The sequence below is a fragment of the Saimiri boliviensis genome, chromosome 11 (assembly GCF_048565385.1).
Source record: "Saimiri boliviensis isolate mSaiBol1 chromosome 11, mSaiBol1.pri, whole genome shotgun sequence".
NCBI lineage: Eukaryota > Metazoa > Chordata > Mammalia > Primates > Cebidae > Saimiri > Saimiri boliviensis.
This window is the reverse complement of record NC_133459.1, coordinates 56885670-56913402: the sequence shown is the minus strand read 5'-3', so window position 1 is coordinate 56913402 and position 27733 is coordinate 56885670. Positions and strand designations below refer to the sequence as shown.

At 43.9% G+C, this 27733-nt stretch overlaps 1 protein-coding gene across 5 annotated transcripts in view; it reads left to right on the top strand.

Moving 5' to 3' along the window:
- Positions 1 to 10428, top strand: part of OMA1 (OMA1 zinc metallopeptidase) — a 78460-nt gene extending 68032 nt beyond the window's left edge. For 3 of the 5 annotated variants that reach the window (XR_012512423.1, XR_012512426.1, XM_074380896.1), the window contains one exon: positions 6949 to 10428. Coding sequence is in view for 1 of the 5 variants with exons in the window: in XM_074380896.1 (XP_074236997.1) it covers positions 6949 to 6963 (15 nt within the window). In the remaining 4 variants the exon portion in view is untranslated. The remainder of the gene's footprint in view (positions 1 to 6948) is intronic. The other 2 variants (XR_012512425.1, XR_012512424.1) reach the window with 2 other exon arrangements.
- The last annotated feature ends 17305 nt before the right edge of the window (positions 10429 to 27733 follow it).

Genomic DNA, 27733 nt, shown 5'->3' with positions numbered 1-27733 from the left:
GAAAAATGTGCATTCCCTTCATCCTTCACTTGTGAACACCAGGACCAACACATCTTTTCCCTTATTTAAAAGCACCCATTTTAATAGTTGATGACAGATGGGAAAAATATCCGTTTTAAGCATATGTATACCTGTGAAGGATAAAATTCTTGTTAATCACCTCATAACATATTTTGATGAGAACCTAGATCAGGCATCCCCAAACTATGGCCCGCGGGCCGCATGCGGCCCCCTGAGGCCATGTATCCGGCCCCCCGCAGCACTTCAGGAAGGGGCACCTCTTTCATTGGTGGTCAGTGAGAGGAGCACAGTATGTGGCGGCCCTCCAACGGTCTGAGGGACAGTGAACTGGCCCCTGTGTAAAAAGTTTGGGGATGCCTGAGAGAATTCTTTAATCTGTAGTAAGATGAGATAAATCTCCCACTTCATTACAGGGAAGAAAACTCTTATCAGTGTTCTGCCCATCTACACTTTGCCCCCTAACCTCCATCAGAAAACTTAGGCTAGTGGCTTCCAGGTTCTGAATCATCCAGGCCTCCTTTTATATTACCTGGCTCTGCCTGCAAGGGGTTTCACACCTCTGAGTTCTATCTTGAAGAGTTGGTGTGTCTAGACTCATACCCAGGTGTTCTCACTGCTCTGGCTGTTTAGGAGACTGTGGGGTGTGGAGCATAAGTCACAGTGCACCTCTGTTTCCAGGTCTTAGGATATCTCTGATATCATCACAGACCAAGCAGGGCCTCTGATCATCATGTGATCTCTGGTGTTACCGAAGTTCCAGCCAAAAGAAAAAAAAAATGGTTGTTTTAATTAGTTTGAGCCGCTTAATTATGTGAGAGAAAATATAAAATTTTTAGTTAAGCTCTGAAATATTAAGTATAGCTGGCAGGCTCCCAATACCATCTTAGTAGACCACAAGGGGCCTGGGCCCTCATCCTGGGCAGCATTGGTCTAAAATAAGATTTGGGTTTTTTTTTTCTTCCTTCAGAATATTAAAGTTAACATGCATTAATTTTGACCAATATATTAAAGTATAATCATACTTTTGTAGGTTAGAAATGGTGGATGGTTTACTTAAGAATTCTGTTCTTCTGTATTTAAGGTTGTATTTCTTTAAGTAACTGCTTTTGCACAGAAATGTTGAGTTTAGTTTTTCCAAATTATTCCTGTCTGATGTTATTGGAGCCTTGAAAGAATCAAGGGCAACATCACTAGTCTCATTTTTTTATTTGGGAAAATGGGATAGTAATATTTGCCCCAGAATTATTATGGGTTTAAATATAGTAATGTGTATATGCTCTGCTGAACATCCCAAATGCTACACTGTGCTGATTCTTAACAACATATTCTATCATGTCTTCATCTGGGCTATAAGATTATTAATTAAGAGAGGTCATTTCCAAAAGGTTGGTTCTGATCTGTTACAACTCAGAATTGGTGATGATCTCTTCCTACTTCAGTGTGAGAAGAAAGGAAACTTTTATTTGTGGCATGTTTTGTTTTAGTTGTGTGTGTGTGTGTGTGTGTCTGTGTGTGTTTAACCTAATTCGGCCAGGTGCAGTGGCTCACATCTGTAATCCCAGCACTTTCAGAGGCCGAGATGGGCAGATCACTTGAGGTCAGGAGTTCAAGACCAGTCTGGGCAACATGGTGAAACCCTGTCTCTACTAAAAATACAAAATTTTATTACAGGGCTTGGTGGCGGGCACCTGTAATCCCAGTTACTGGGGAGGCTGAGGCAGGAGAATCGCTTGAACCTTGGAGGCAGAGATTACAGTGAGATGAGATCATGTCACTGCACTCCAGCCTAGGCAACAGAGGAAGACTCAGTCTCAATAATAATAATAATAATAATTAACCTAATTCTATTAATCCATATGGCCCTTGTCTGGAGAATGTTCTTGATTTCCATCAATTTCTACATTCTGATATTTAAATCTGGAGAAATAAGGCCAGGCTTTTCCTGGAATCACCAATCCATTCACCAGATGATGGGCTGGGAAAATAGGAATTAGTGTTTGTTGAGCCCTACTAAGGCAAGATTCTATAACCTTCCTCTCCTTTGAATCTTCACAGCAACCCTGTGAGGCAAGTTTTATTCTCCTGATTTACAGATAAGAAAATGGGGGTTCACAGGACTGTGTAACTTTATAGAGGTCACACAGTAGCCCAGGAATTTAGCTAGGTCTATGAGACTCAGAGGCTTTCACTGTCTTTAATATGCCTACCCTCACACAAAAGAAATGGGAGCGATTGGCAGGACAATGTGGGAAACATTTATTTGGGACCCCTGCTTTGTTCAAGTGCCTAGAGCATTTCTCCTCCATAGTCCGTGAAACTTTCCACAGTCTCCTCTCTAAACACCAGCTCCCTTTGCAATAAGCCAATCAGCTGACTAAAAGATATTCATGAAAAAGGCCCAGCAGCCTCAGGAACCTACAGTTGACCCTTGACAATGCAGGGGTTAGGGCACTTTTTGGACCCTAATAGCTACCCAAAGTCACATGAGCCACCATCTTTGACTTGAGTGCATTACGAAGAACTAACTCCTCCTTTCAGGAGAACCATTAGGTTGGTGCAAAAGTACTTGCATTTTTTGCCATTTTTAAATGGCGGGAAAAAAAAAGGCAATTACTTTTGCACCAACCTATAGTTTAGGAAACCACTGAGGATTCAAGGTCAGAAGATCTGAGTTCACATCCTGCCTTCCCTACCAGCTGTGGGATCCAGCAAGTCACTACGCCTCTTGAAAGCTCAATTTATCCTTACCTGTATGTTGTGGCAATGGAAAGAGCTCTGTTAGTGTACCTACCCCTGCAAGCTGGCTGTCGGCCTGGGAGCTCCTAGAAAGCAGGAGCTCTGGCATCCCCATCTTTTTCATTCAGAGTCCACAGGAATGCTTGATACTTTATCAGTGATTCCTAGTCTCTGTATCTGGAATGACCCTAATAGCCTCTGTGAAGTAGAAGTTTGACTTGGAAATCAAAATCCAGACATAAAGTGTTATTTACATGTATGTGACAGCTCGTTTGGGAGCAGACGTTTATTGAACAGCCAGAACAGATTGCAGAGTTAACACTCAACAGCTTCATCCAGAACACAGAAATCTGTCGGAGTTGAAATGTGAAGGAAACGCAGGCTGGGAAGACACACCAGTCTTGGGAGGCATGCTTGGCGGTGCTCAGACTTTCTCTGCAGAGTGCCCTTGGGTCAGACTGTTCTGGCAATGAGGTCATTAGTGCTTGGTAAGATCAAGTCCCTAACAATAAGAGCAGTAACAAGAGCAATAATAATGGCCACCACTCATTATTGAGACCTCTTACAAACCAAGCTCTGAAAGCACTTGACATGCAGTAGCTCGCTTGACTCCTGCAACAATTCTGTGAGGCAGATAAAATTGTCCCACTTGATTTATGAATGAGGAAATCGAGCTCAGAGAGTGTGAGTGAGTTGACTCAGGCCTCCCAGGTAAGACTTACCTTGACCTTGCAAGCTCTTGGGTCTCAGAGGAAATGCTATTTGGAGGCATTAAGTGTTGGGAGGTTGGCTCTGGCTGGTTGGATGGGTTGTAAAGCATGACAATACAGTGCCGTGTGGGGAAATGTCATTTGATTTATTTTGTTCTCCTGGGACTACTTCCTCTCTTAACATGACTAGCAAGGTAGAGCATAATTGAAGGTGAACAGAAGTCCTAGATGGGAGAAGACCCTAGTTACTTTTTATGAATGTTTATGATACTAGTAGGCAATAGTAATAGTTAGCATTTATGAAGCAGAAGGTGTTGGGGATGCTACTAAACACTTTGCATATATTATCCAGTTTTGCACCCGCCATAATGCTGTTGTTGCCCAGCTGCATTAGTCTGTTCTCGCATTGCTATAAAGAAATACCTGAGACTAAATTCTAAAGAAAATAGATTTAATTGGCTCACAGTTCTGCAGGCTGTACAGGAAGCACGGTGGCATCAGCTTCTGGGAAGGCCTCAGGGAACTTACAATTATGGCAGAAGTGCAAAGAGGAGCAAGGTGTCTCACGTGGTGGGAGCTGGAGGGGTGGGGAGGTGCTACACACTTTAAAAGCAACCAGATCTCATAACTCACTCACTATCACAAGAACAGCACTGAGGGGATAGTGCTAAACCACTCATCAGAACCCACCCCATGATCCAATCACCTCCCACTAGCCCCACCTCCAAAAAAAGGATCGAGGATTCCATACAATTCAACATGAAATTTGGATGGGGACACAGATCAAAACCGTATCACCAGACAACAACCACTCTTCCTCTTGTTTTTCATTTTGTTTAGGTGACAGTATGCCCTGCCTGCGAATATCGAAGTCAATTGTCTAACGCTGTTCACCTAAGCCAAGGCCAGGTCTAAGAACAGATGTGTAGCTAGATATGGTGAATAGGAAGGAAAGCAAAGTCAAGTACTTTCCATGGATAGCAAATATTTTCCTCCCTGAGAAGAAAGAGGGCACAGAAGATTCTGTTTAAATTGTTTGTTTGCTTATTTTCACCTATGTCTTTTATCCCTGCCTTGCCAGGGATAAAAGATATGATGACCTAGGGAATCCTGGGGATACCAACCCAGAACCCCAGAATCCCAGTGTCACTGGGTTGCTGGGGCAATGCTGGCATTGCCTGCCTCAAAACTTTTCATGAAGTGACATAGTAAATGTCTTTATTATTTATGCCACTATTAATTGGGTATTTTCTTACTTGTTCCTAAAAGTATTCCTACTGATAAAATAGTATTGGTTCCATTTTATAATTGAGAAAACCAGGACATAAAAAAATTAAATCACTTTCCCTCTGTCACCCAGCTTGTAAGTGGGAAGGCCTAATAAGCTTTTACTACTACAATTCTGCCTGGATCCAAGTCTACAGTCCAAGGAATTATATTCCAGGGGTGATAGGTTGGTTCAATCACGTAAGAAGAGCTCTTGACACTGGGCAACTGAGTAGGGAGCTCTCGGTCATAGGAGATACTGAAGCAAAGAAAAGACAGCCATCCAGGAAGGTCACTGGAAGGAGAGGCTCTAAGTAGACAGGAGTCAGAAAGATGGACTGCGTGCAAGATGCTAATGTGTTATAATGTGTTCTGTAATAGAACATGGGCCCAAAGAATAGGCAAAAAAAGAAACTGCGGTCTTGGCTGACCAGGTTTCCAGTTTGGTGATGAGACAGTGCTTCAGACATCTGTGGTCCAGGAATGGGGTTGACAGTGCTGATCCTGGGTAATCAGAACCCACCCCATGATCCAATCACCTCCCATTGGCCCCACCTCCAAAAAAAGGATTGAGGATTCTGTACAATTCAACATGGGATTTGGATGTGGACATAGATCCAAACCGTATCACCAGCCAACAACCACTCTTCCTCTTGTTTTTCATTTTGTTTAGGTGACAGTATGCCCTGCCTGGGCAACTGAGGGTAATGGCATTGAGGGTAATGGCAATGTGAAAGGTAAGGGTCAGGCCTGGATCTGCATGAAAGTCCTAGCTCTGGCCAGGCATGGTGGCTCATGCCTATAATTTCAGCACTTTGGGAGGCTGAGGTGGGAGGATCACTTGACGTCAGGAGTTCAAGACCAGCCTGGGTAGCATGGCAAAACCCCCATCCCTACTAAAAATGAAAAAATTAGCTGGGTGTGGTGCTGCGCACCTGTATTCCCACCTACTTGGGAGGCTGAGGCACAAGAATTGCTTGAACCTGGGAGGCAGAGGTTGCAGTGAGCCGAGATTACGCCACTGCACTCCAACCTGGGTGACAGAGTGAGACTCTGTCTCAAAAATAAATAAAATAAAAATAAAAATAAATAATAAATAAATAAGTCCCAGCTTTGCTATTTCTTAGCTACCAAGCTCAAATTTCCTCTTTGTCAAATGGGAAGAATGGCTTAGGGTACTTCCTAGGGCTGCTGTGAAGATTAAATGAGATAATTGTACACATCTACAAATGTTTATTGAAGACCTGCTATATGCCTCGCCTTCTTTCAAATCCTGATGTCTGTGTAAGGTGAAAGAGTTTCACAAATTTAAAATATTAAGTATTATTATTTATTTTTAAAAATTAATCTAAGTCCTCTTCTTTCTCCTACCCTACCAAGGGACTCCATTCATCTATTTTGAAATAAATTGAGCTCTTACCCAGGAAAATAGAAGAAACGGCTCCGACAGACAGAGTTTCCAGCAAGACAAATCCCCAATGGCTTCTCCCTGCCACCGCTCAATAATGGTGTTTGCTATAAATCAGAGAGCGTCTTTATCAAGTGCCTTGGAAGCGCTTGGGACTGATTTAGCCCTAGAGTGAGATTAATCACAAATTGCTGCTTTAGAAAGAGTGATGGGTGTGAATTAGAAGGTTCGTGGAGATCATTCTGATTCACCCCAATTGCTATAGATAGCTGGAATTTACAGAACTAAGGCCCTAAGTTTTTAAACATTTCTCAGTTTGAGAAAAATTACAACATCTAAGAGTAGATTTCTTTTCCCCTAATAATATCACAGTGGGATGGGGAAGAATTAACATTTTCTTTTTAAAAGCACCTAACTGTGTGTGCCAGACTGTATGCTTATATCATGTTTTTTAATCCCTATAATAACACCATGAGATAGGTCTGGCTATCCTCATTTATCAGATAACAAAAGTGAGACCCAAATCGGTGAAAAGACTTACACAATGTTATGCAATGCCCAGGTAGCTGAGATGGATAAAATGCAGGTCTGTGTGATTCCAAAGCCTTAGCAAGGAGCCTCTTGGATCATTGATGGCAGATCCCTGGAAGCAGAACTCGACATAGATACAAAAAAATAAATGAATCACATAATGCTTGCTGTGATTGCTGGCCAGCAATGATGCCTGAGACAGTTCCTTAGGACCCAGCTTTAATGAGACTGTCCTGTGATGGCCGCCTCTAATATCTCAACTTTTTTTTTCATAAGATAGAGGATGCATGAATGAAAGAAGGTCCACCAGGAAGAATGTGTCTGCTTCCTCTCTGCTCATATACCGTGTAACGGCCATGGAGGGACATCACTCAGATCACTCTTCAAGAGAGCCCTCTGTGGCATGCATAACTGACAAATGCTCCAGCTGCCACACCTTCAGATCCACAGTAACTGGGTATGTCAGGGGCACTAAAGCTGGGCCATTCCTTCTGCACTTGAGATGGTGTCATGGATGACTGTTGCATGAGGACTCCCTGTTGGCCTGGCCAGAATATTCTTAGAACTGCACTGTAGTCACAGCTCTTCCTACTTCCTTCTCCTTCCTTCCCACTCTCCTTTCTCATGTGTCAGACCCACATCATGGTCTGAAGGCTCTTCCTATCTCATCCTGAGCCCCTCCTTTGCCATGTACAAGAACTTCTCCAATACATCTCATGCACAGCTAATCCCATCTTGGTGTCTACTTCCTGAAGAACACTAATGGAAAGACACAGTGATTCTGTTTCTCCAACCCACATGTCTATCACCTGGAAAACAGATCAATTCTGTGATATCATCATGCAACAGAATACTATAGAGCAGTGAAAATGAATGAATCAGAGACAGAGGCATCAACATGGATATATCTGAAAAACATCATGTTGAACAAACCCAAAGTGTTGCAGAGTGATACATACAGTATGTAACATTTATATAAAGTTTTATAACTTGTCAAACAATGTCATATGTAATTTGTAGATGAGTACATAAAGCATAAAAATACACTAAGGGCCGGGGCAGTGGCTCGGGCCTGTAATCCTAGCACTTTGGAAGGCCAAAGTGGGCGGATCATGAGGTCAAGAGATCGAGATCATCCTGGCCAACATTGTGAAACCCCATCTCTACTAAAAATACAAAAATTAGCTGGGCGTGGTGTACCTGCCTGTAGTAATAGCTACTCGGGAGGCTGAGGCAGGAGAAGTGCTTAGACTTGGAAGGCGGAGGTTGCGGTAAGCCGAGATCATGTCACTGCACTTCAGCCTGGTGGTAGAGTGAGACTCCGTCTCAAAAAAACAAAACAAAGCAGACACACACACACACACACACACACACGAAAGCTAAACCCAAATTCAGGAGAGAGGTTACCACTGGGGAGAAAAAGAAAAATGCAAACGGGTTTTGTATTTTAAGCTGTGTGTGCTTGGTGCACAGTTGTTCATGATACCTATGCTTTTTATATGCCTGAAATATTTCATAATAAAAAATTTAAACATATTAAGTCATACCCAACAAATTGTCTCTAGTGAAAAATGATAAAATAATTTGAAATTGGCTATGTTTTGGGAAATTTTGGATATGTGTTGTTACATGCCATCCGTTGAGTCTTAGTCTACTGTGGCTTTTACTACACCAAGAAGCAATTATTTATTTTTATGTTTGTTTCTGTTCTCTTTCTCTCCCCAACCCTCACTGGACCATGAGCTCTAAGAAAGAAGACTCTCATCTCCTTATTTCTGAATCCCCAGTGGCTATGACAGTAGCAAGGGAGCAATATGTGTTTATTATGTTTTTAATAATCAGGAGAAGAGAAACCAGGGACTGGGGAGAGAGATGGCAGGTAGTACAGATGGCAAAACCTAAGTCACTATTTTTTCAGTATAATCGAAAAAGCAGAGCTTCCACTTTTGTTTGAGTGCTGCTACATATGGGCAGTAGGGCTACAGTGGGGCAGCTGGGGGCTAGGCCAGAGGGTCTGAGGTGTGTGAGGTCCTGTTACAGTGGCAGCCACTTGGTTATATGTTTCAGACAGAGTTGGGCATTATCTTCACAACTTGGAGAGTTCTGCATTATCACTGCTTTTCACAGATAAGGAAACTAAGGGTCAGCAAATTTGTATCTGCGTCACACAAGGCGAGCTGCGGATCTGCGGTGAGGCCATTCACTCAGGTATTCGTGTATTCGTCCACTCAACAGCACCTGCATTCCGGGCACTACTGCGCCAGGTACTAGGATACAATGATGAATGGCTCAGACTGAGACCCACCCCAGGGAGCCCCCCAACTAGCGAGGGCTCAGATGCACAACCACGGCTACACTTGCAGTCACAGACTGGTTCTGGGACAGGTGCTGGTCAACGGGGCCGTGGTGGCACAAGGCAGAAAAACGTCACCAGTGCTGAATGTCAAGGCTTCCTGGAAGAATGACCTCCAGATGAGACCCAGGTGAGGGTAGGTGGAGGGAAGACAGGAGGGTGTTTGGCAGGGGAGGAGGATTATCCCTTTCGTGAAAGAGCATCTTCTCTGAGGCCTGAAGATGAAAGAGCAGAGTGCCAGGGCTTCCTGTGATAGCCAATAGTGCATTCTCTCAGAGTATCCTATTCACCTGCCTTCCAGGCTCCAAGTCCTTGGCTTCAGGGACCTCCCCTGGGCCCCCACGTTACTTCCACACAGACCTACCCATCCCATCTGTGTTCGTCCAGGTCCTCTGAGAAAGCAGAAACAAGATAGGATTAAACATGCAAGAAATCTGTTAGAGGAAATGCCCGTGGGAAAAAATGCAGAGGCCGGGGGAGGCTGGAAAAGCCACAAGTCCACAGTGCAGGCCTGACTCCCAGTGAAGGAGCAAAGGAGGGGAGGGAGGGACAAGCGAAGCGTTTTCAGACAATCCTAAGGAAACTTTGGCAAGGCTGGGAGTCCTGGAGCCACAGTTGCCCAAGAGAGGAGTCCCAAGTCTCCAGGAAGGGCCCTTCCTCAGCATCCCTGCCCTGCTCCTTCATTGGCTGGGGGTGGCCAGGGGCAGTCAGGATGCAGTTTGTGCTCAATTTCAGAAAGCATTTGTGGGGACCACTGGGCAGTCATGCTCCCTGAAGCTCGGTATCTGAGAGGAGTATTCTCCATGGCCAACATACTGCCCTAGGTTTGATATACTCCCAAATCTGGCTTCAGCTTCAGCCCCTCTTCCTGGGTTCTGCCAAGAGAAACAGTCCTGAGCAAAGGTGGCATTGGGCAGTGATGAAGGGCACAGCTTCACAGCAGCCCCCATTTCTGCCACTGACCATGGGTGCTGCAGGTAAGGCATTGATCCCCCCAGTTTCCTTGTGAGAAAGTGTGGATAATAACAGTTCCTGTCTCCTAAGGTTTTTACAGAAGTACTTAAAATGCATGGTAAGTGCCCAATAAATGATATCTATTATTATTTTAATGGATCCATTTTTTATTTAGGGGCCATTTCAGTGCGTTGGTTTGATGGGGCTACATCAAAATGTAAAAGCCCTGCACTCCCACCACTGCTGTGTGCCGAATATACCTGCATGTCACTCTGTCCTGAATGCTTCACCATCTCTCCACGAAGCTGCTCCTGACCCTGAGGTTTGGTTTGGGGTCCTCCTCTGAACCTGTAGCCTCCTTTTCCCACCGAATTTTTTACAATGATTAGTTGCATGTTTTGTTGTTGTTTTCATTTCCTGAAATAAACTGAGAGCTCCTGTGGGGGTGAGGATGATGTCCTGTTTCCTGCCACATCATCAGTGCCTACATGTTGGCTGACCCCTGCCCTCCCTGCCTCAAACCCAGGGCCACTCTCTAGGGTCATGCAGGGCGCTTGCCTGAGAGGAGAGGAGGGCTGCAGTCCACCTGGTGGCTGGGGGCCCAGTGGTGTGCTCAGGGGCTGTGCCTGCCTGAAGGAGGCACAGTGTTCTAGTTTCCATTCATACAACATTGCTTAAAGTGTGTCATATGAGTCTCTGATGGACTGCATCTGTCCAGAGGAAGGTCCTTTTCTTATTTGAGAAAGATACTGTCTTGGTTAACAACAGCTCTGTCAATAAGCCAGGCTGAGAATGTGTGCAAAAGCACCAGCATGTGTCTCACGTTGTGTCAGGTACTCCTGCAAACTTCTGGAAAGGCTTTGATGAGCATTTCTGAGTGTTTCTGCCTTAGCAATATGATGGGTTAGATTCATGTTTCTTTTCTTTTCTTTCTTTTTTTTTTTTTTTTTTGAGACAGAGTCTCACATTGTCACCCAGGCTGGAGTGCAGTGGTGCGATCTCAGCTCACTGCAACCTCCGCCTCCTGGGTTCAAGTGATTCTCCTGCCTCAACCTCCCAAGTAGCTGGGACTACAGGTACCTGCCACAATGCCCAGATAATTTTTGTATTTTTAGGAGAGGTGGGGTTTCACCATATTGGTCAGGCTGGTCTTGAACTCCTGACCTTGTGATCCGTCCACCTTGGCCTCCTAAAGAGCTGGGATTACAGGTGTGAGCCACCACGCCTGACCTTAGATTCATGTTTCTAAGCTCCTCTCCTGCCCTGATACCGCTGAGGTGTGAGGACAAGCGCTGCCCGAAATGGAGTTCAGAATAGTCGCATCCTCTCCTGGGCTATAGTTAGCCTTGCCCATCACCCTGGTCAGCTCTTGCCTCCTCCTCCAAGGAGCCTCCCTGAGCAAGCCTACATCCATCGTATTTGCTTTGTACTTTATATTTTATTAGGTGACTTTGATATGTTATTTCCTTTAATTTTCACAGCAACCTAGTGCTAGACCTGGGTGTTATATTGGTGTTATATCTGATAGATGAGGGAAAAGGAACTCAGAGAAGTTAAATAACATTCCCAAGGCCACACAGCTAGTACAAGGCCAGGTTCAGGCTTGAACACAAATCTAGGCAGAAGAATTCCTACTCATCTTATTTATGCTGCTTATAATGTTTCTCTGCATTGCATATTTCTCTGTTTCTGGCCCCATTTAGAATATAAAAACCTCAAGGACAAGGGACATGATTCCACTTCATTCCATTCTCTCCTGAATGCAGCATGCACACGGTAAGCGCTGTCTAAATGCTGTCTGAGTAACAGTGGAAATCCTTGAGATGCAATCGCATCATATGTCAAGCCCTGGTAAGGACCTGTACAAATACAGACCTCAGTGTATGCATGACAATACACACATTGATGTCTTCCATGCATACACATGGTGCAGCTGGTATGATACCTTTAAGGAAACATCTCTAATTAAACAACAAAAATGCTATTCTGCCTGTGCCTGCTTAGCAACTGTGGATTGGTGGCCAGAGCATTAGCTTCCACATTTCTGCAGTGTGCTCTCCCTGCTCTTCAACTCTCCTCCTCACAGCCCAGGCTCTGCACCTCCTGTCATTTAGTATCTGGTCTTCCTTGACCCCTCTGGCTGGATGCAGGATCCATTTGCTTGGAGCTGTGAGCTCAGCTTCCCTCATGCAAACCTTCCCATCTCTTCCTAGCTTTGGGTCATTCACCCACAGTCTTGGAGACCCAGCTCCCCAGATGGTCCCAGTGGACAGCCCCACAGCCTGTCTCAGATTCTCAGGCCCTACTGAAACACATGGCAAGGACGTACACAGACTCATATACCTGCGAAGCCAGGGACTTACACACGTGAGTCCACATGGCCATCCAGATATGTACATATCCTCCAGACCAAGTACAGAGACACAGATGAACATTTTTGCCCATGGAGACAGAACCATCATCCACATGCAAACCCATTTATGCATGCAGTAATGTGCCCAGGCCATAGATACATGTACACACAGACTCAAGTATGCATACAACCTTATGCATATAAGACTCAGTATGTGAGTGTACATACCTCTTAGAATGTGGATACCAGTGTATGCAAACACCATATGCCTTGAACATGAAGATTTACACACAGCCATGCAAGAGCCAAAAAAGCAGCCTTAGCCTCTTTCTCCCCAGGGTGCCACCCTCAAACAGATTTCATCACAGATCACGGCCTTTCAAAGACACAGGTTCACACCTTCTCCTTGGAGCCAGCTCTTCCTTTGTCAAGTTGTCTGGCCCTAGGAAGGTGACGGAGCTTATGTCTGGGAGTCCCCAGGCACTCATATGACGACCTGTCACCTCTCCACTCAGCTACTCCTCTCACCAGGAGCTCTCAGTGGGGAAGGCACTAAGGCTCAAGGTAATTAAATCTCTCTCTTTTCGCTTCGGTGACATTGATCTGTTCAGGGCCACACTCTGACTCCAAAGGAACAAAGCTTTTAATTTCTTGGCTGGAATACACTGTTCTTAGACTTGTTTCATATGTGAGATATACGAGTGAAAATTAGAGCATGCATTCTCATCTTCAGAGCATGATATTGCTTATGAAACACTTTTTCGCCATTTCATTTGAGTCTTAACAATCATTCTATGGCGTATATAGTACATAAACTATCCCCATTTTACAGACAAGGAAACTGAGGTTACAACAACAAGGGCAACAGTTGTCCCTGACTTCCTGCTGTGTGTCGGCAGTTTTAAGGGCCGTACATGTTTCAGTTTTTTTAGTCCTTACGATAACACTCAGAGGTATGTCTGTCTTCACCCCTATTTTACAGAGGAGGAAACTGAAGCACCTAAGGTCATATTAACAGCCTGAGGTTTTCTACTTAGGAAGCAGTCTGGCTAAGTCGTATACTCTTGAAGTTAAAGGGATTTAATGCGGGATATTTGTCTTCTGGGTGAAAATCTAAAGCAGTGGCTCCCCATATTCTGACTACCGATGACCACACATCTGATTTTCTTACATCATTAACTCCACCCTTGAAAGATTTCATCCAATACAAACACTGTATTCATTAAGAAATAACCTGTATTGTGTCATTTTAATGAGACTTTTGAAGTTTTGAGAACAGTTGGGGGTACCATGAACCTCTAAAAATTGCTACTGGTTGAGATACCTTGGGATTGAGGGTATCCAGACTGACACCTGGAACACAGAAAAGAATTTAGTTAAGGTACCTTCTCAGTTCGACCTGGGTACCAATCCTGGCTCTACCAATTATCCCCCTGGGTCCTTGGGTAAGCAACATCACCCCTCTGAGCCTCTGTTTGCCTGCAGTGTCAGATGGAAATAATAGCACCCAGACTGTAGCGTTCAAGGGATAGCAGCATGATTATGGATGCCCCACAATTCCTTGGAGTGAGGAGAGAAATATTTGTAATTGTCAGAAATGTGATAGAGCTGGCAGAAGTATATGAAATCAGTTACATACATTGTGAAGTACATGTCAAAGTTCTATTTGTCCTGAGACAGGGTGAAAATCAGTGCATTTCTCATCAGGATAGAAAATATAAACAGGAAAAAATCAGAGCCTCTGGGAATAATTCAGCCACAGAGAGAGTTCAGTGTCTTCATCGTTGCTCTTTGGGGTGCTCGCAGAACTACCATTGTTCATCTCCACACCTGCTGGCTCTGCATCCTTTGACGTGTACCTTTCTGACCCTTTTTTAGCTGCTTAGTAGGTTAGTAGGAGTTGACTGTGGTTTTGTCCTTGGCGACTGTGATTACGTGAAAACAGCTTCAGACAGATTTTTCTCTTGCTTTCTCCTGGGCCATTCCTGAGTTGCGCTGGCCCTCCAAAGCCTTCATTCCTTCTGTGTCTCCATCCTTGCTTTCTCCCTTCGAACTACCCCTGCCTTTTCCTTCCTTTTAATTGCTTCAAAAGAATGAAAGCAAGTTTCAATCACATTAAAAGAAAAAACTAGACTCTAAGGCAGTGGTCTTCACTCATTTTTGGTCATATTCCTCTACTGGCTGTAAAAAGTTTGAGCTTCTAGTACCAATGTATATGTATGTCGTTATTAACACAGTACATAGTTAACTTCTGTACTAATATTTTATTTCTAAAACATACATAAGTGGACATTTTTAAGTTGGAGATTTTTTAAAGCATGAGATAAAAATAAATAGTAATTTAAAATAATTTATTAATGAAAGAAAAATGCTTGCTGATACTAAAATACTATGTTTTTGAAAACCTGCATTCAACACTTTCTGAAACAATTATTTAAAAATCTAGTTCAGAGTTCAGTGCATACCAAAGGCTGAGTTTAGTTATTGTCTTAGCTGTAAGAGACTAGTTTATTCACAGAAAACAATGAGTTTCGTCACAGAAAGGGTGAGGAAACTGTGAACCGATGTCTTTTTGAAAGACAGTTACCTTTCTTATCTTTATGTTGAGATGACTCTTTTAAGTACCCAGTCCGCTGGGATAACCAGTGAACAACCTCTGTCTGGTAGAGAAGGTTTTCATAATTTTTTCTCAGTTCTAGTATTTTAAATAATGTAATCTGTAACTCTATTTAACTGGGCACAAGTCAACCCTAATCAACCATAAAATGTTGAAAGCCAAACATGGAGTGAGATTGTCCTGGGTGACTCCTCTGCACTATGGGGCACTTAGGCTTTCTCTGGGGTCTCTCACTAACAGTAGGTGACAAATACTGAGCATTAATTTTCGTCTGTAAATTGCATCTTAGTAAACCTTCATAGTCTTTAAATTTAAATATCTAAATTGGAAGGCCAATACGTTTTCCTCCATAGCTCCCATGAATCATTATACACACTGTCTGGGTAGGTCAACAGCGTTTGGAGCTAGAGAAAAATGAGATTCAGGACTACGGACAGCTACACACATGCGTGGGAGGGGACCCTGTTTCTAATAATCTGCCTGTGACACCTATCTGATAAGATAGTCATGAGAAATAAATAAAACGGCACAATAAGTGTTCAGTAACTATTCCTTTCTTCCTCTCTTTCTCACTATTCAACCTGATGCCAAGTGAAGGAAGGGAGACAGAAATTCAGGACCAGATATTCTGGCCAGAAATAAAAAAAGGATGCAGTTTTGGAAATGTTTCTCAGTAGCTGTGTTTCTGGTGCCCACCTCTCCAAATATAACACCCCAATTAGAAGAAAGGTTGTGTGGGTACTGAATGTCATATCCTATTAAAATACTGATCATGCACCCTCCTTCCCTGCCCAGTCCCACATACATGCATCTCTACCGCAGATATGTCCTACTGGTGCCAGTTTCCTCATCTGATAGGGTTGGGCATCTTAATACCCTCTGGGTCTGACCCAGAGCTCCTGGACAGTAAAGTGGTATATATATGCCTAGAGTTTGTGCTTCATCTCTGGTGGATTCATCCATGCTCTCTGTTCAAAGGGAACTCTGGGTACTTATCCCAGTTCATGTTTGTGGTAGTTTTAACATATGTTCACAAATTCTTTGATATACTTCCTTTCAAGATGTGGAGTGTAAATCCTCTCTTAGTCCAGGTTGAACTGGACTTTGTGACTTGGTTCTTTTTCTGTTTCTGAGACACAGTCACACTCTGCCACCCAGGCCATAGTGCAGTGGCATGATCTCAGCTCACTGCTACCTCTGACTCCTGCGTTCAAGTGATCCTCATGCCTCAGCCTCCTGAGTGGCTGGGATTACAGGCATGCACCATCACACCTAGCTGATTTTGTATTTTGGCACTCCAAAGTGCTGGGATTACAGGTGTGAGCTACCATACTTGGCCCTGTGACTTGCATCTAATACATAGAATACAGCATTAATGATGGTATGCTATTTGTGAAATTACATTATAAAAAGACTGGATTCTTCTCTCTCTGCACTCCTATTTTTGTTCCCTCTCATTTTCTTTCTTTCTCCTTTGGACCTCTTGCCCTGGAAGAGGACAGCTGCCATTCTTAATAGTACTTAGGGAGCCTTGTGTAGAGGCCCATGTGGTGAAGATCCAGGATGATCACCAACAGCCCAAGAGAGAACAAGGCCTCCTGCCAACAGCCTGCTCACTAAGTCCTCTTGCAAGTTGATTTTCCTGCCCCAGTCAACAGTTATTTTGTAAGAGATCCTCAGCCAGGGCTACCCAGCTAAGCTGCTCCCCAGTTCCTGAACCTCAGAAACAGTGAGATAATGTTTCTTGTTTTAAGATCCTAGGTTTTGGCAATTTTGTAACACTGTAGTAGATAATACAATGCTCAAAATCCTGAGCCCGCTCTCCATGTTCATCGGAGCTCACTCTCCATGTTCACGCTCCATGTTCATCGGTGGTTTTAATTTTTGTCTTCTTAAGTTTTCCAAAGCAATGGTTTCTGGGATAATCTTGTTCTGGTCCTAAACTGCTATTAATTCTCTTAAGCTCAGCTTTCTCATCCAAAACAACAGCTACCATACATCGAGGACTTTCTCCTTTCCAGGTATCATGCACACATATATTATCTTACTTCTCATCTCTATGAGGTGACCATATGATTATTCTTACATAATGAGGAAACGGAGGCTCAGAGAGGCTAAAAAAAACCTGATGCACATTAATATTTAGACTTCGATAAATGGACTGCAAACCATTTTTAATTTTTTTTTTTTGAGACAGAGTCTTGGTCTGTCCCCCAGGCTGGAGTATAATGGCACGATCTCAGCTCACTGCCACCTCCACCTCCTGGGTTTAAGCAATTCTCCTGCCTTAGCCTCCTGAATAGCTGGGATTACAAGCATATGCCACCATGCCCGGCTTATTTTTGTGGTTTTAGTAGAGAAGTGGTCTCGCCATTTTGACCAGACTGGTCTTGAACTCCTGAGCTCAAGTGATCCACCTGCCTTGGCCTCCCAAATTGCTGGGATTAGAGGCATGAGCCACTGTACCCAGCCTGCAAACCATATTCTTTTAACCACTTTGCTATCTGTAGCTTTGATCCTGGTACCTTTCAGTTGCTTACAGATTTTGGAGTAGAACAAACCTGAGTTCAAATCCTGGCTCTAAATTGACCAGCTGATCACTGTTTACTTCTCTCTAACACAGGGAAAACAACACCCATCTCAAAAGGATCTATGAGGGGTAGAGGCAAGAATATACAGAAAGTGCCTGCCTATCCCACTAGACCAGCGCTGTCTGATAGAACTTTCTGTGACAATGGAACTGTTTCCTCTCTATCCAATATGGCAGCCACTAGCCACATGTGGCTAACTGAGCACTTGAAATGTGGCTAGTACAAATGAATTTTTCATTATATGTAATTTAGATAAATTTGCATTTAAGAAGCCACCTGAATCTTGTGACCACTGTATTGGGTAGCGCTAGACTCTATGCTCCAGGAAGACAGGAGCCATGCCTATTTGGATCAAATGCATATTCAGCACTTAGTACAGTGCCTGACACAAATTAATTACTTGTAATCAATTGTTGAATGAATTAATGTATGAATGTGTGAGTGGTCCATCATGGGCTTTCAATGAATAGCATTTATCAGCCAGGCAGAGCACTGATGTGTAGTGGACCCTTCTTGCCTTTTCTTCCCACCTTTCCCCGTCAACAGCAGCCAATTATGCTCTCCTGCAGAAATGTCATGTGAGCGCCAGGAATTGGACAGAGACTAAATTTCAGGTGACTGGGGGGACAGAGGGAAATAAAAGAAGACCCCTACATCTTTAATGGGCCACAGAGGACAGGATGACCCCACCCCCACTCCAAGACTGACTAGGAAGTTTGTCTGTAACAGAGACGGTTGAATTAATGATGAGACTCCATGACAGCGAGGCCAGAGCAGCCCTAAATGTCACCTTCATTATTTTTCAAGCCAACACGACGACCTGCCTTCCCTGTTGGCTTCCATGTTGTTATTGCTCTGCCTCAGGGTTGAGGGATGTTTTTTTCCCTAATCTCTACAACATGCGCTGTGTAAGTTCAGCAAGGGCAGGAGGTGAGATGGCACAGGCCGCTTAATAAGGGGTTTGGCTGTCACTGAGATGCAGCTATTGTGCAAACATGAGGAGATGGCCAGCTGGGACTTCTCTGCTCACTACCTCCCTGAAATATGGTGCCTGTCTTTCCAGCCTTGGGAGTGAGAGAGCATGTCTGACTCTCAGGCAGTTTTCCTCACTACTTCTTGGATCAATATTCTAGTCTAAAACAGAATGTGACCTGGCTGGGAAGAATGAATTCTGGGCCAAGGGCCAGGAGAGGCAAGTTGGAGTCTGGCCTCTGACATTACTGGTATGGGTGACCTGTGACAATTCATTTCCAATCCTAGGACCTCTAGTTTCTACTGTGCAAAATGGGAGGAGATGGAACAGGGCAACCTTTAAGACCCCTTTAAGCTCTAAGCTTGCAGTGGCAGAAAGGATGGATTTTGTGGTCACATAGCCTAATGAAACCCTGGCTCTGCTCCTTCTAAGCTGATTCATAGCCTCTCTGAGATAATAATAATAGAACCTTAAAGATTAAATGAGAATTAAATGTAAGTATTAAATGAGATATTGAATTCCAGGGGTCTCAACCCTGAATGCATATTAAAATCACCCAGAATGTTTTTCAAAAATACCAATGCCCATAGCTTCACCTCCGGAGATATTAATTGTCTAAAGTAACATCAGAGTGCTAGCATTTTAACAGTGAGCTCCTCAGGTATTTCTGAGCTATACTTAAGGCCTAATTTGAGGTGGTGGAGCTTACATGTAGCTGGAATTTCGTATTTGGTGACTCAATGGATATTCTAAAAATCATTTGTGTCATCAACTTTTTGCAAACCTTGCTCTCTGGCCCTAAATTAAATATGCCAAAACCCAGCCACAGGCTTGCCAAATTCAAACCCTCACTGATCCTTTCTTTCTTCTCCCCTGCTGCCTCAGCCTTCCCCAGTCCTCACACTCCTCCATTGCCACATCCCTCCTATTCATGCCTCCATTCCACTCCCACCCTTGCCTGCTCTGCTTTGGACCATAGTTATTGCACTTCTGCGTTATTACCTTAGAAAGAACCTAGTTCATCACCTTCCCACTTCTAGGATTCAACTCACACAACCCCTTCTCAGACAAAGCAGTAAAACATAGTGATGATGAGGGCAGAGTCTGTAGCCAGACAGTCTGGGTTCTAATCCCACACTGAGCTGTGTGATCTGGGATGATTTCATGACCTCTCTGAGCTTCAGTTCCCTCTTAGGTGTATGGGAATCCCCAGCATCCCAGTCTTTGAAATCAGTTGTTCTCTCCCACTTGACCCTCCCTTACAGTGTTACCCTGAATTCAGGGGAGAATGGTACAAGTCACCACTAAGTGACCTGGAGGTGGCACAAGGGCAGGTCAGGCTAAATCTGCTCTTCGGGTGGTAGGAGAAGGCAGGGATTCCAGTTTTACAGAAAAAAATAAATATTCAAAGGTAGGGAGAGTGTGTGACCACATATCTTCTTTCCTGAGAAAGGAGGAAAGCACTTTTCTGTCACAAACTGGTTCTGGAGGATTGTTTTGTCTGGGAGGAGGTGAAACTGATGAAATCTCAGAAAGGCCTAGAGCAGAGGGGACAAGGCAGCCGCCTCTCAATCAAGCCCTGGGTGAGGAGGGAGGGTCCCCAGGTCGTGGGGAGCAGGGGGAGGCTGATGCTACTTAGAAAGCAAGGAGGTGTGGCCCTTGGATGGGGGTTCCTTTCCTTGCCTCCTTGAGTGCCCTTCACAGACACGCCCCCGCACCCGCCCCTAGCCTGCCCCAACATCTGTCTGCAAAGCTGTTCTTTGTTGCTGTGACTGTCTCTTGCTCAAGGTGAGCTCTGAGTTTGGGTCAACAACTCCTGCAAGCCTCTGGCTCTAGCAGGCCTCCTGACCTCACCCACCCAGGGCCTCCTCTTGCCCTGGCCCAGCTGAATGCGTCTGAAGCTGAAGCTTCTTTGGCTGCCCCCAAACTGCAATTGCCCCTGCAGCTGGATGTGTGGTCTTGATTTTGTACCCCAGGGACAGCTGTGTGTTTATAGCCTGCCATTTCTGTGAGTTAATTCCCGAGGCAATTACTGTATTGCCTGCCCTTGCCACAGCCCCTCAATGGAGCAGCCCGTAGGCCATTTGATCTGGTTCTTTATCCAATTGCTGATTGGGCCAGAGGTGAATGCCTAATCCAAGCCCAGAAGTGTGTGTCATGTTTAAAAAGTTGGGCTGAGCCAATTGATTTTTCTTTCCAAGCTTTGGAATTGGAAACTGAAAGAGACTGCTGCTAGTGTGTAGCACGAAGGTTATGTAGACCTGGAGTTGGAGGACGTGGGGGTCTTATACAAGCTGATGTGCAAGCAGGAGAAAGCAGGTGTGAGACAGAGCAGGGGCGTGGAGCAGACCCATGGGGAAAAGGAGAGGTCAGGCAGGCCTGGGAGCCAGAGGCCAGTTCTCCAATTCCTGAGGCCTGGCTCTCCTCGATTTTCTGTCGCAGGTTCTGTGAGATCTCTGTGAAGCCCTACGATAAACGCCTTCTGTTGAAGCTAGCTCAAGGTGGGGGAGGTTCTCCTCCATACAGCCAAGAATCTTGGTGGAAACAGAATCCAAGGTAGCTGCAGCCCTTGGAGAGCACCCGAGCGCAGTGAGCAGTGTGTCTGCAGAGGCAAGGATGGCATCGCCAGCACACCAGGGAGGCTGACTCCAGAGGGGCTTATTTCACAAAGCCTTTGCGGCACCCCTTGGGTCACGGGCCACCAGGGACAGCGAGATTCAAAAGGAGAGGATATGTCAGAGGCGGGATTCCAGTAATCAGTTGAGATTGCTATAGATACAGATAGGCTGCGAGGAGTGAGGGAGAGCCTTTCAGGTTGGGACAGTATGAGCAAAGGCTTACAAGTAGGAATACAGTCATTCACCATTGCTATTGCTGTTCTCAATTATAATTATTATATGAGCTTACATGTAGTCAAGCTGACTTCCTTTCCCTGTGAAAACATGTATAGATTAGTGACACTACGATCACCTGCAGGGCACAGAGGAGCCTGTCATCCCCAAAACTCCCGGTGCCCCTTTGCTTTGTAATCCCACTCCCCCAACTCTGGTCCCCTGGTGATTACTGACTGTCCTTTCTCACTGCGTTTCACCTTTTCCAGAAGGTCGCATAAATGGAATCATGCCCTGTGTCATCTTTTGAGATGGTCTTTTCACTCAGCGTGATGCCTTTGAGATTCATCCATGTTGTTTGTTGTTGTTGTTAATTGCTAAGTAGTATCCTTTTGTATGGATAAACTGCAATCTGTTTATCCACTCAACATTGTTTCCAGTGTTTGGTAATTAGGAAAAGAGAAGTAATACCTTTTAGGTGCAGGATTTTGCGTGAACATACTTTTTCATTTTTTCACGCTAAATACCTAGGAATGGGACTGGTGAGTTATACGGCAAGTGTAGGTTTAGCTTTGTATGAAACTGCAGACTTTTTGCAGAGTGGCTGTATGATTTTGCATTTCCACCAGCAGTGAATGAAAGTTCCAGCTGACCCACACGATCAGGAACACTTGACTTTGTCTTCTTTTTTCTTAGCCATTTTAATACGGTTATAGTGGTATCTCTATCTCCTTGTGGTTTAGATTTGCATTTTCCTAGAGGCTGATAATGTCATCTTGTTATGTGCATATTTGCCATATGAATAATTTCTTTGGTGATATGTCATTTTTTTTTTGCCCTTTAAGAAAAATGAATGCTTTGCTTCTTACTGTTGAGATTTGAGGCTTCTTTATATTTTTCTGAATGGAAGTCTTGTGTCGAGTATGTGAGTTGCGAATATTTTCTTCCAGTCTTAACTTGTCTTTTGTTTTCTATTGCTCCGTTTATTGTTCACTGTCTCTTCCTCTGTTTATCTTTGGTAATGTTTTCTATCCTGATGTTTACTAAAGCCTCTCTAGCTTTCTTATGATTGGTATTTGTATAGTATGTCTCTTCTTATTCTTTATCTTTTAAGATATACTTTTAATTTTGGAATAATTTTGTGTATTCAGAGAGCTCTCCTATATCCTTCACTCATTTCCCCCTATGTTAACATGTTACATTATGATGATATGTTTGTCAAAACTAAGAAATTAACACTGGCACAATACTGTTAACCAATACAGACTTTAATTTGGATACACTCATTTCTTCACTAAAGACATTTTTGGCCTCTAGGATCCAGTTCAGGATTTCTTATTACATTTAGTTATCATTTGTCAGGGATGGGCTCAGTGGTCCACACCTGTAACCCCAGCACACTGAGGGACTAAGGTGGGAGGATCACTTGAGCCCAGGAGGTCGAGATGAGTCTGGGCAAGCAGTGAGACACTGACTGTACAAAAAATAAAAATAAAAATAAATTAGCTGGGTGTATGGCACATGCCTGCAGTCCCCGCTACTCGGGAGGCTAATGTGGGAGGATTGCTTGAGTCTAGGAGGCTGAAGCTGCAGTGAGTCATGATTGTGCCATGGCATGCCACCCTGAGAGACAGAGCAAAATCACATCCTTAAAAAAATAAATAAATGAAAATTTTAAAAATTAAAAAGTTATTGTCTCCTCCGATTTGTAACACTTTCTCTGGCTTTTCTTGTTTTTCCTGATCTCCGCAATTTTGATGAGTACTGGTCAGGTATTTTGTAAAATCTCCCTCAATTTGGGTTGTCTGACACTTTGTTATGATAGGCTAGGGTTGCACAGGTGAAGTGCCCTCCTCATTGTATCATCTCAGGGGATACTGGATACCAACATGACTGCTGACATTAACCTTGATCACTTGGTTACAGACTTGTCTGCCACATTTCTCTTCTGTCAAGTTACTGTTTTATTTTTCCTTTCTGTATTCTGTTTTTTGGAAGTGAGTCACTAAAGCCAGCCCACACTTGGGGGCGGGGGAAGGAAATGGAGCTCCACCTCCCAGAGTGGGAAGCCACTCCTGCTACCAGGATTAGAAGACTTCCGAGGGCTTCTGTTTTCACTCAGTGCATGGTTCTAGATTTCAGGCCACCATTGAGTCAAGGGCGCAATGGGGGAATCCTGGAGGAAAGATCAACAGAAGCTCACCAACAGTTTGCTGTTACTTGAAGTTGTTTTCTTTGCAGATTTACCTGCTATCATTTGCTTTTTAGCTGCTCTATGATTTCTTTGCAGGGTTTTCAGTTGCTTTTAGTAGGATCTATACAGAGTGGAGGGTGCATACACCATCTTGATTGGAACCGGAAACCCCTCATTTATTTTTTATTCTCCAATCACATCACTTACTCCCATTCACTCATTCACATAGCCCTCATCCTTGTATGCATTGTTATATACTTGCTCATAAAATCATATATATGTCAATCAATACCCCTAATTTGACCACTTAATCAGGTGTTAGGCTAGTCACTGCAGATACATGAACTATAGTTCCTATCTCAAACGATTCTTGGACTGGAAGGAAAACAGATGAATTATTAGATGTAAATACGGTGGAATGACCGCTACGCTATATGGAAGCACCAACAACCTTAAATGAGGGGATATGTAAGAAAACAGCCTGGCTTCAGAAGTTGTCCTTTTTGGGGACAAGTCTATATTTCGGGGGGACAGCATGCACTGAGGCACTGGATCAGGAAATCAAGGGGGCACGTTTGAAGAAGTGCTGTCTTACCACCGACCTAGGTATTCCTGAGATTTCAGGACAGGGGTGTGACTGAAAACAACCCTAGAGTGGAGCACAAGGACTCTTCCGAGGCCATCCCTGAGTTTAGAAAAATTTCCATTTGGTGGTTGGTCTCTTCTATCCTATTCTCACCCATCCTGGGAGGTTCCATCTACTTGGTTTTCTATTATTTGCAATAGTGTAGGCTTTGTTTCTAAGACTCTGGCCAGTTTGTCAGAGGACATACACAGCGTCTATAAACGGCAGAACGGCAGCAGAGACTGACTTTGCAGCTGCATCTGAAAAAGGATGGGGGTAACCTGGCTACCACCCATGTTCAAATCCAAGAGGACCCAAGTCCTGAGATGGACCAGCTATCCCTAAGGGTCTTCCATCTGTCTCTTTTCTACTCAATTCCAACTCTTGGAGGGGCTAAGATTCATTCCCATGATATTTGCAGGTCCTACAGTCTCTCTGGTCCTTCCTGTATGCTTGGCCAATTCATTCATTCATGCACTCATGGATGTCTCCAAGTGTATTCCACTCATCTTCTATGCCAGACCTTGGTTTGATCATCCTTTTCCTATGAAAATTTTGTTTTGTCTTCTATGCTATTTCCATTTTCTTCTACCTCTATAACCATTGCTTCCACTTTCTTTTGGTGGATTCTATTTCTTTCTCTACTCTATACACATGGATGGATCACCTTTGAACTGTTCTCATAATCTGCCCTAGTCCTACATTCTTTTTTTTTTTTTTTTTTTTTTTTTTGAGACGGAGTTTCGCTCTTGTTACCCAGGCTGGAGTGCAATGGCGCGATCTCGGCTCACCGCAACCTCCGCCTCCTGGGCTCAGGCAATTCTCCTGCCTCAGCCTCCTGAGTAGCTGGGGTTACAGGCACACGCCACCATGCCCAGCTAGTTTTTTGTATTTTTAGTAGAGACGGAGTTTCACTATGTTGACCAGGATGGTCTCGATCTCTCGACCTCGTGATCCACCCGCCTCGGCCTCCCAAAGTGCTGGGATTACAGGCTTGAGCCACCGCGCCCGGCCTAGTCCTACATTCTTTACCCTGCTGCCCTCACAGCTGAGGCAGCTGTGCTGTCCAGTGTTGAGACAGGGAAGGAATGCAGGAGTGTTAGTCACTTAGTCTGCCTGCCTGATCCTCTATTCTAGTAGCTGGGATTTTCCCCTTATTTCTGAGACATCAATGGGATCCCTAGTTATAGTCATTTCTTGTGTTTGTGCCCCCTGTCCCCAGATTTCTCCCTTGAAAATGCGTTGGGCCCTTGCTGCTCCTAGCCTTTTGTTTCTTCCTATAATTGGAGCTCCTTCATTTGCAAACTCAACACCAGGGCCAGCCCCACCTCTTGGAGCACAGAATCAGTTCCCTCTGGATCTGGTTCAGCCCTCACTGCATGCTTCAGTGTAAAGAGAAAAGCATGATCTTGGGGTCAGATTCATCTGTGCTCCAACCCAAAATTGTATGAGGCAAGTTGTGCAACTCTTTGATCTCAGTTTTCTAATTGTAAAATTCATCACGGGCAAAATGTCTGTCATCTACCTTGTAACAAAACCCTATTTTTATATAGATATCAAGGAATCACAAACTCGATATTGGGAGGAGGCTGAAGCCCCCAGTGGGTTGATCTTGATCCCAGCGAATCATGGTAATTCCTTTCCTTTGCCAACAACTGCTTTAGGAATGCGCATGTGTTGAAATTCTGGCCAATGAGGTTTGAGGGGTATGTTTGCTGGGAGACATAGGGAAAGTATTTCTGCAAAAGAAAAAGGAGACTCCGGGGAAGAAACACATACTTTTCTGCTCCAGAATGTTGTTATCTTATGTGACGCCTGAGCTGTGGTAGCCGTTGCATGAGGCTGCCTGTGGCGGACAAAAAGGACGGGCCATAGCCCCAGGGGAGCGGCAGGGAAGAATAATGAGAAAACCTAGGTCTGGATAACATTGTTAAGCCACTGACGCCTGAAACACTGCCTCCTCCAGTCTTCTTATTGCACGAGACCTTTTTTGTTTGTTTGTTTTTAAGTCATTTTCAGTTGAGTTAATGCTACTCACAGCCAAAACAATGTTCAAATAAGAGACTTTCTGCTCATCTTTTAGGTTTCAGTCCAAATGTCATCTCCTCAAGAAAGTCTTCCCTGATTGATCATCCGAAGTCATATTGTTCTGTCATACATTTGCCATCAACGCTATGTATCTTTCCTTCTTTTCTTTCATAGCACATATGATCATTTGTTTATTTGGTTATTCACACTCTCTCTCACTAATCTACAATCTCTGGGGAAGCTGGCAGTGTTTTATTTTTTATTTTATTTATTTATTTATTGCTGACCACTGTGTCTCTTGCGGCTAGAATGGCGCCCAATATAATGGATTCGTAGTATTTGTTAAATAAAAAATGAAAATTAATACATGAATATCAGTAGAAGAAAACCTGGTGCATAGCAGGAAAGTTTGTCTCTGTGCCCTTTCTGAGACTGAAAGTTGATCAGCTCTCTCCTTTTTTTCATCTTGACAAATGACTTTGTACCCAATCGTTGGCTGATGTATTTCAAAACAACTTTAAATTTACTTTGAAATGCACCATTATTTCATCCCCTCAGGAGCCAGTGCTATTCCCGCCACCCCTTGCTACTATTCTTTTAGCATTCATGACAGCCAAGCAAACCCCTTCTTTGATTTTTCTTCCTCTGCAGCCTCTAGGTGACTGATTAGTCATTACTTGTGAATAATGGCCAGGGAGGTTGCTGAGCCATGGAGGAATCTGGCCACCTCGCCACTAAGCACTCAGCTCTCAGATAGTAAGGTAACAGCAATTTTGCCACCAACAACCATCCTAATAGGATGTCCAAAGAGTTTCCTTCCACTGTTCAGCAGGGATCATGGGGATCACGAACGGAAGGTGATATGAGGGTTTAGGGAAGAATAAACTGGAACAGCTTGTCATCCCTCAGGAATATTTTGAAAACAAGCCAGCACACCATGGTAATTTATTTTTATGATGCATTAGTTTTCCTTGGAGGGAGAAATTATGGGAGTTTGGAGAGTTAGAGCTTACAGGGAGAGAGGCAGAGCCTATCTTTAGTTCTCTCTTATCCATTTACAAGGAGCAACAAGGATGGCATTAGTAACAATAATGATTATTACAGGCTCAAAGGAAGTGGAGTTGGCAGAGAGTGCACATGGTTAGTTATCTAGTCCACCATTTCTCAGAAGATGTTTAAGAGAGCACAAGTCTCTCACATGCCCTTTGCTAAAAGGGTTCGTGGTTAAATTACTATTCTTGAAGAACAGCGTGTACTTACTGGTCTACCACCCCACCCCCAGCCCTTTTGACTGTAATTTGCTCAGTAACTAAGAAGGTCCCTGCATTATAAATAAATCAATTGACTTTGTCTAACACAGTGTTCTGGTGTTCATTTCACCAAGGAAACCCTTATTTTTAAAATTAATATCAAAAGCTTCTGGAAGAAAGATATTTTAGGAAATGCTGATGTGAGCAATGGTGGTTTCTAGGTATTCTTATCTAATATTTACTGAGAAATTTATTTATTCATTCATTCATTAGAGAAAGATATATTGAGAGA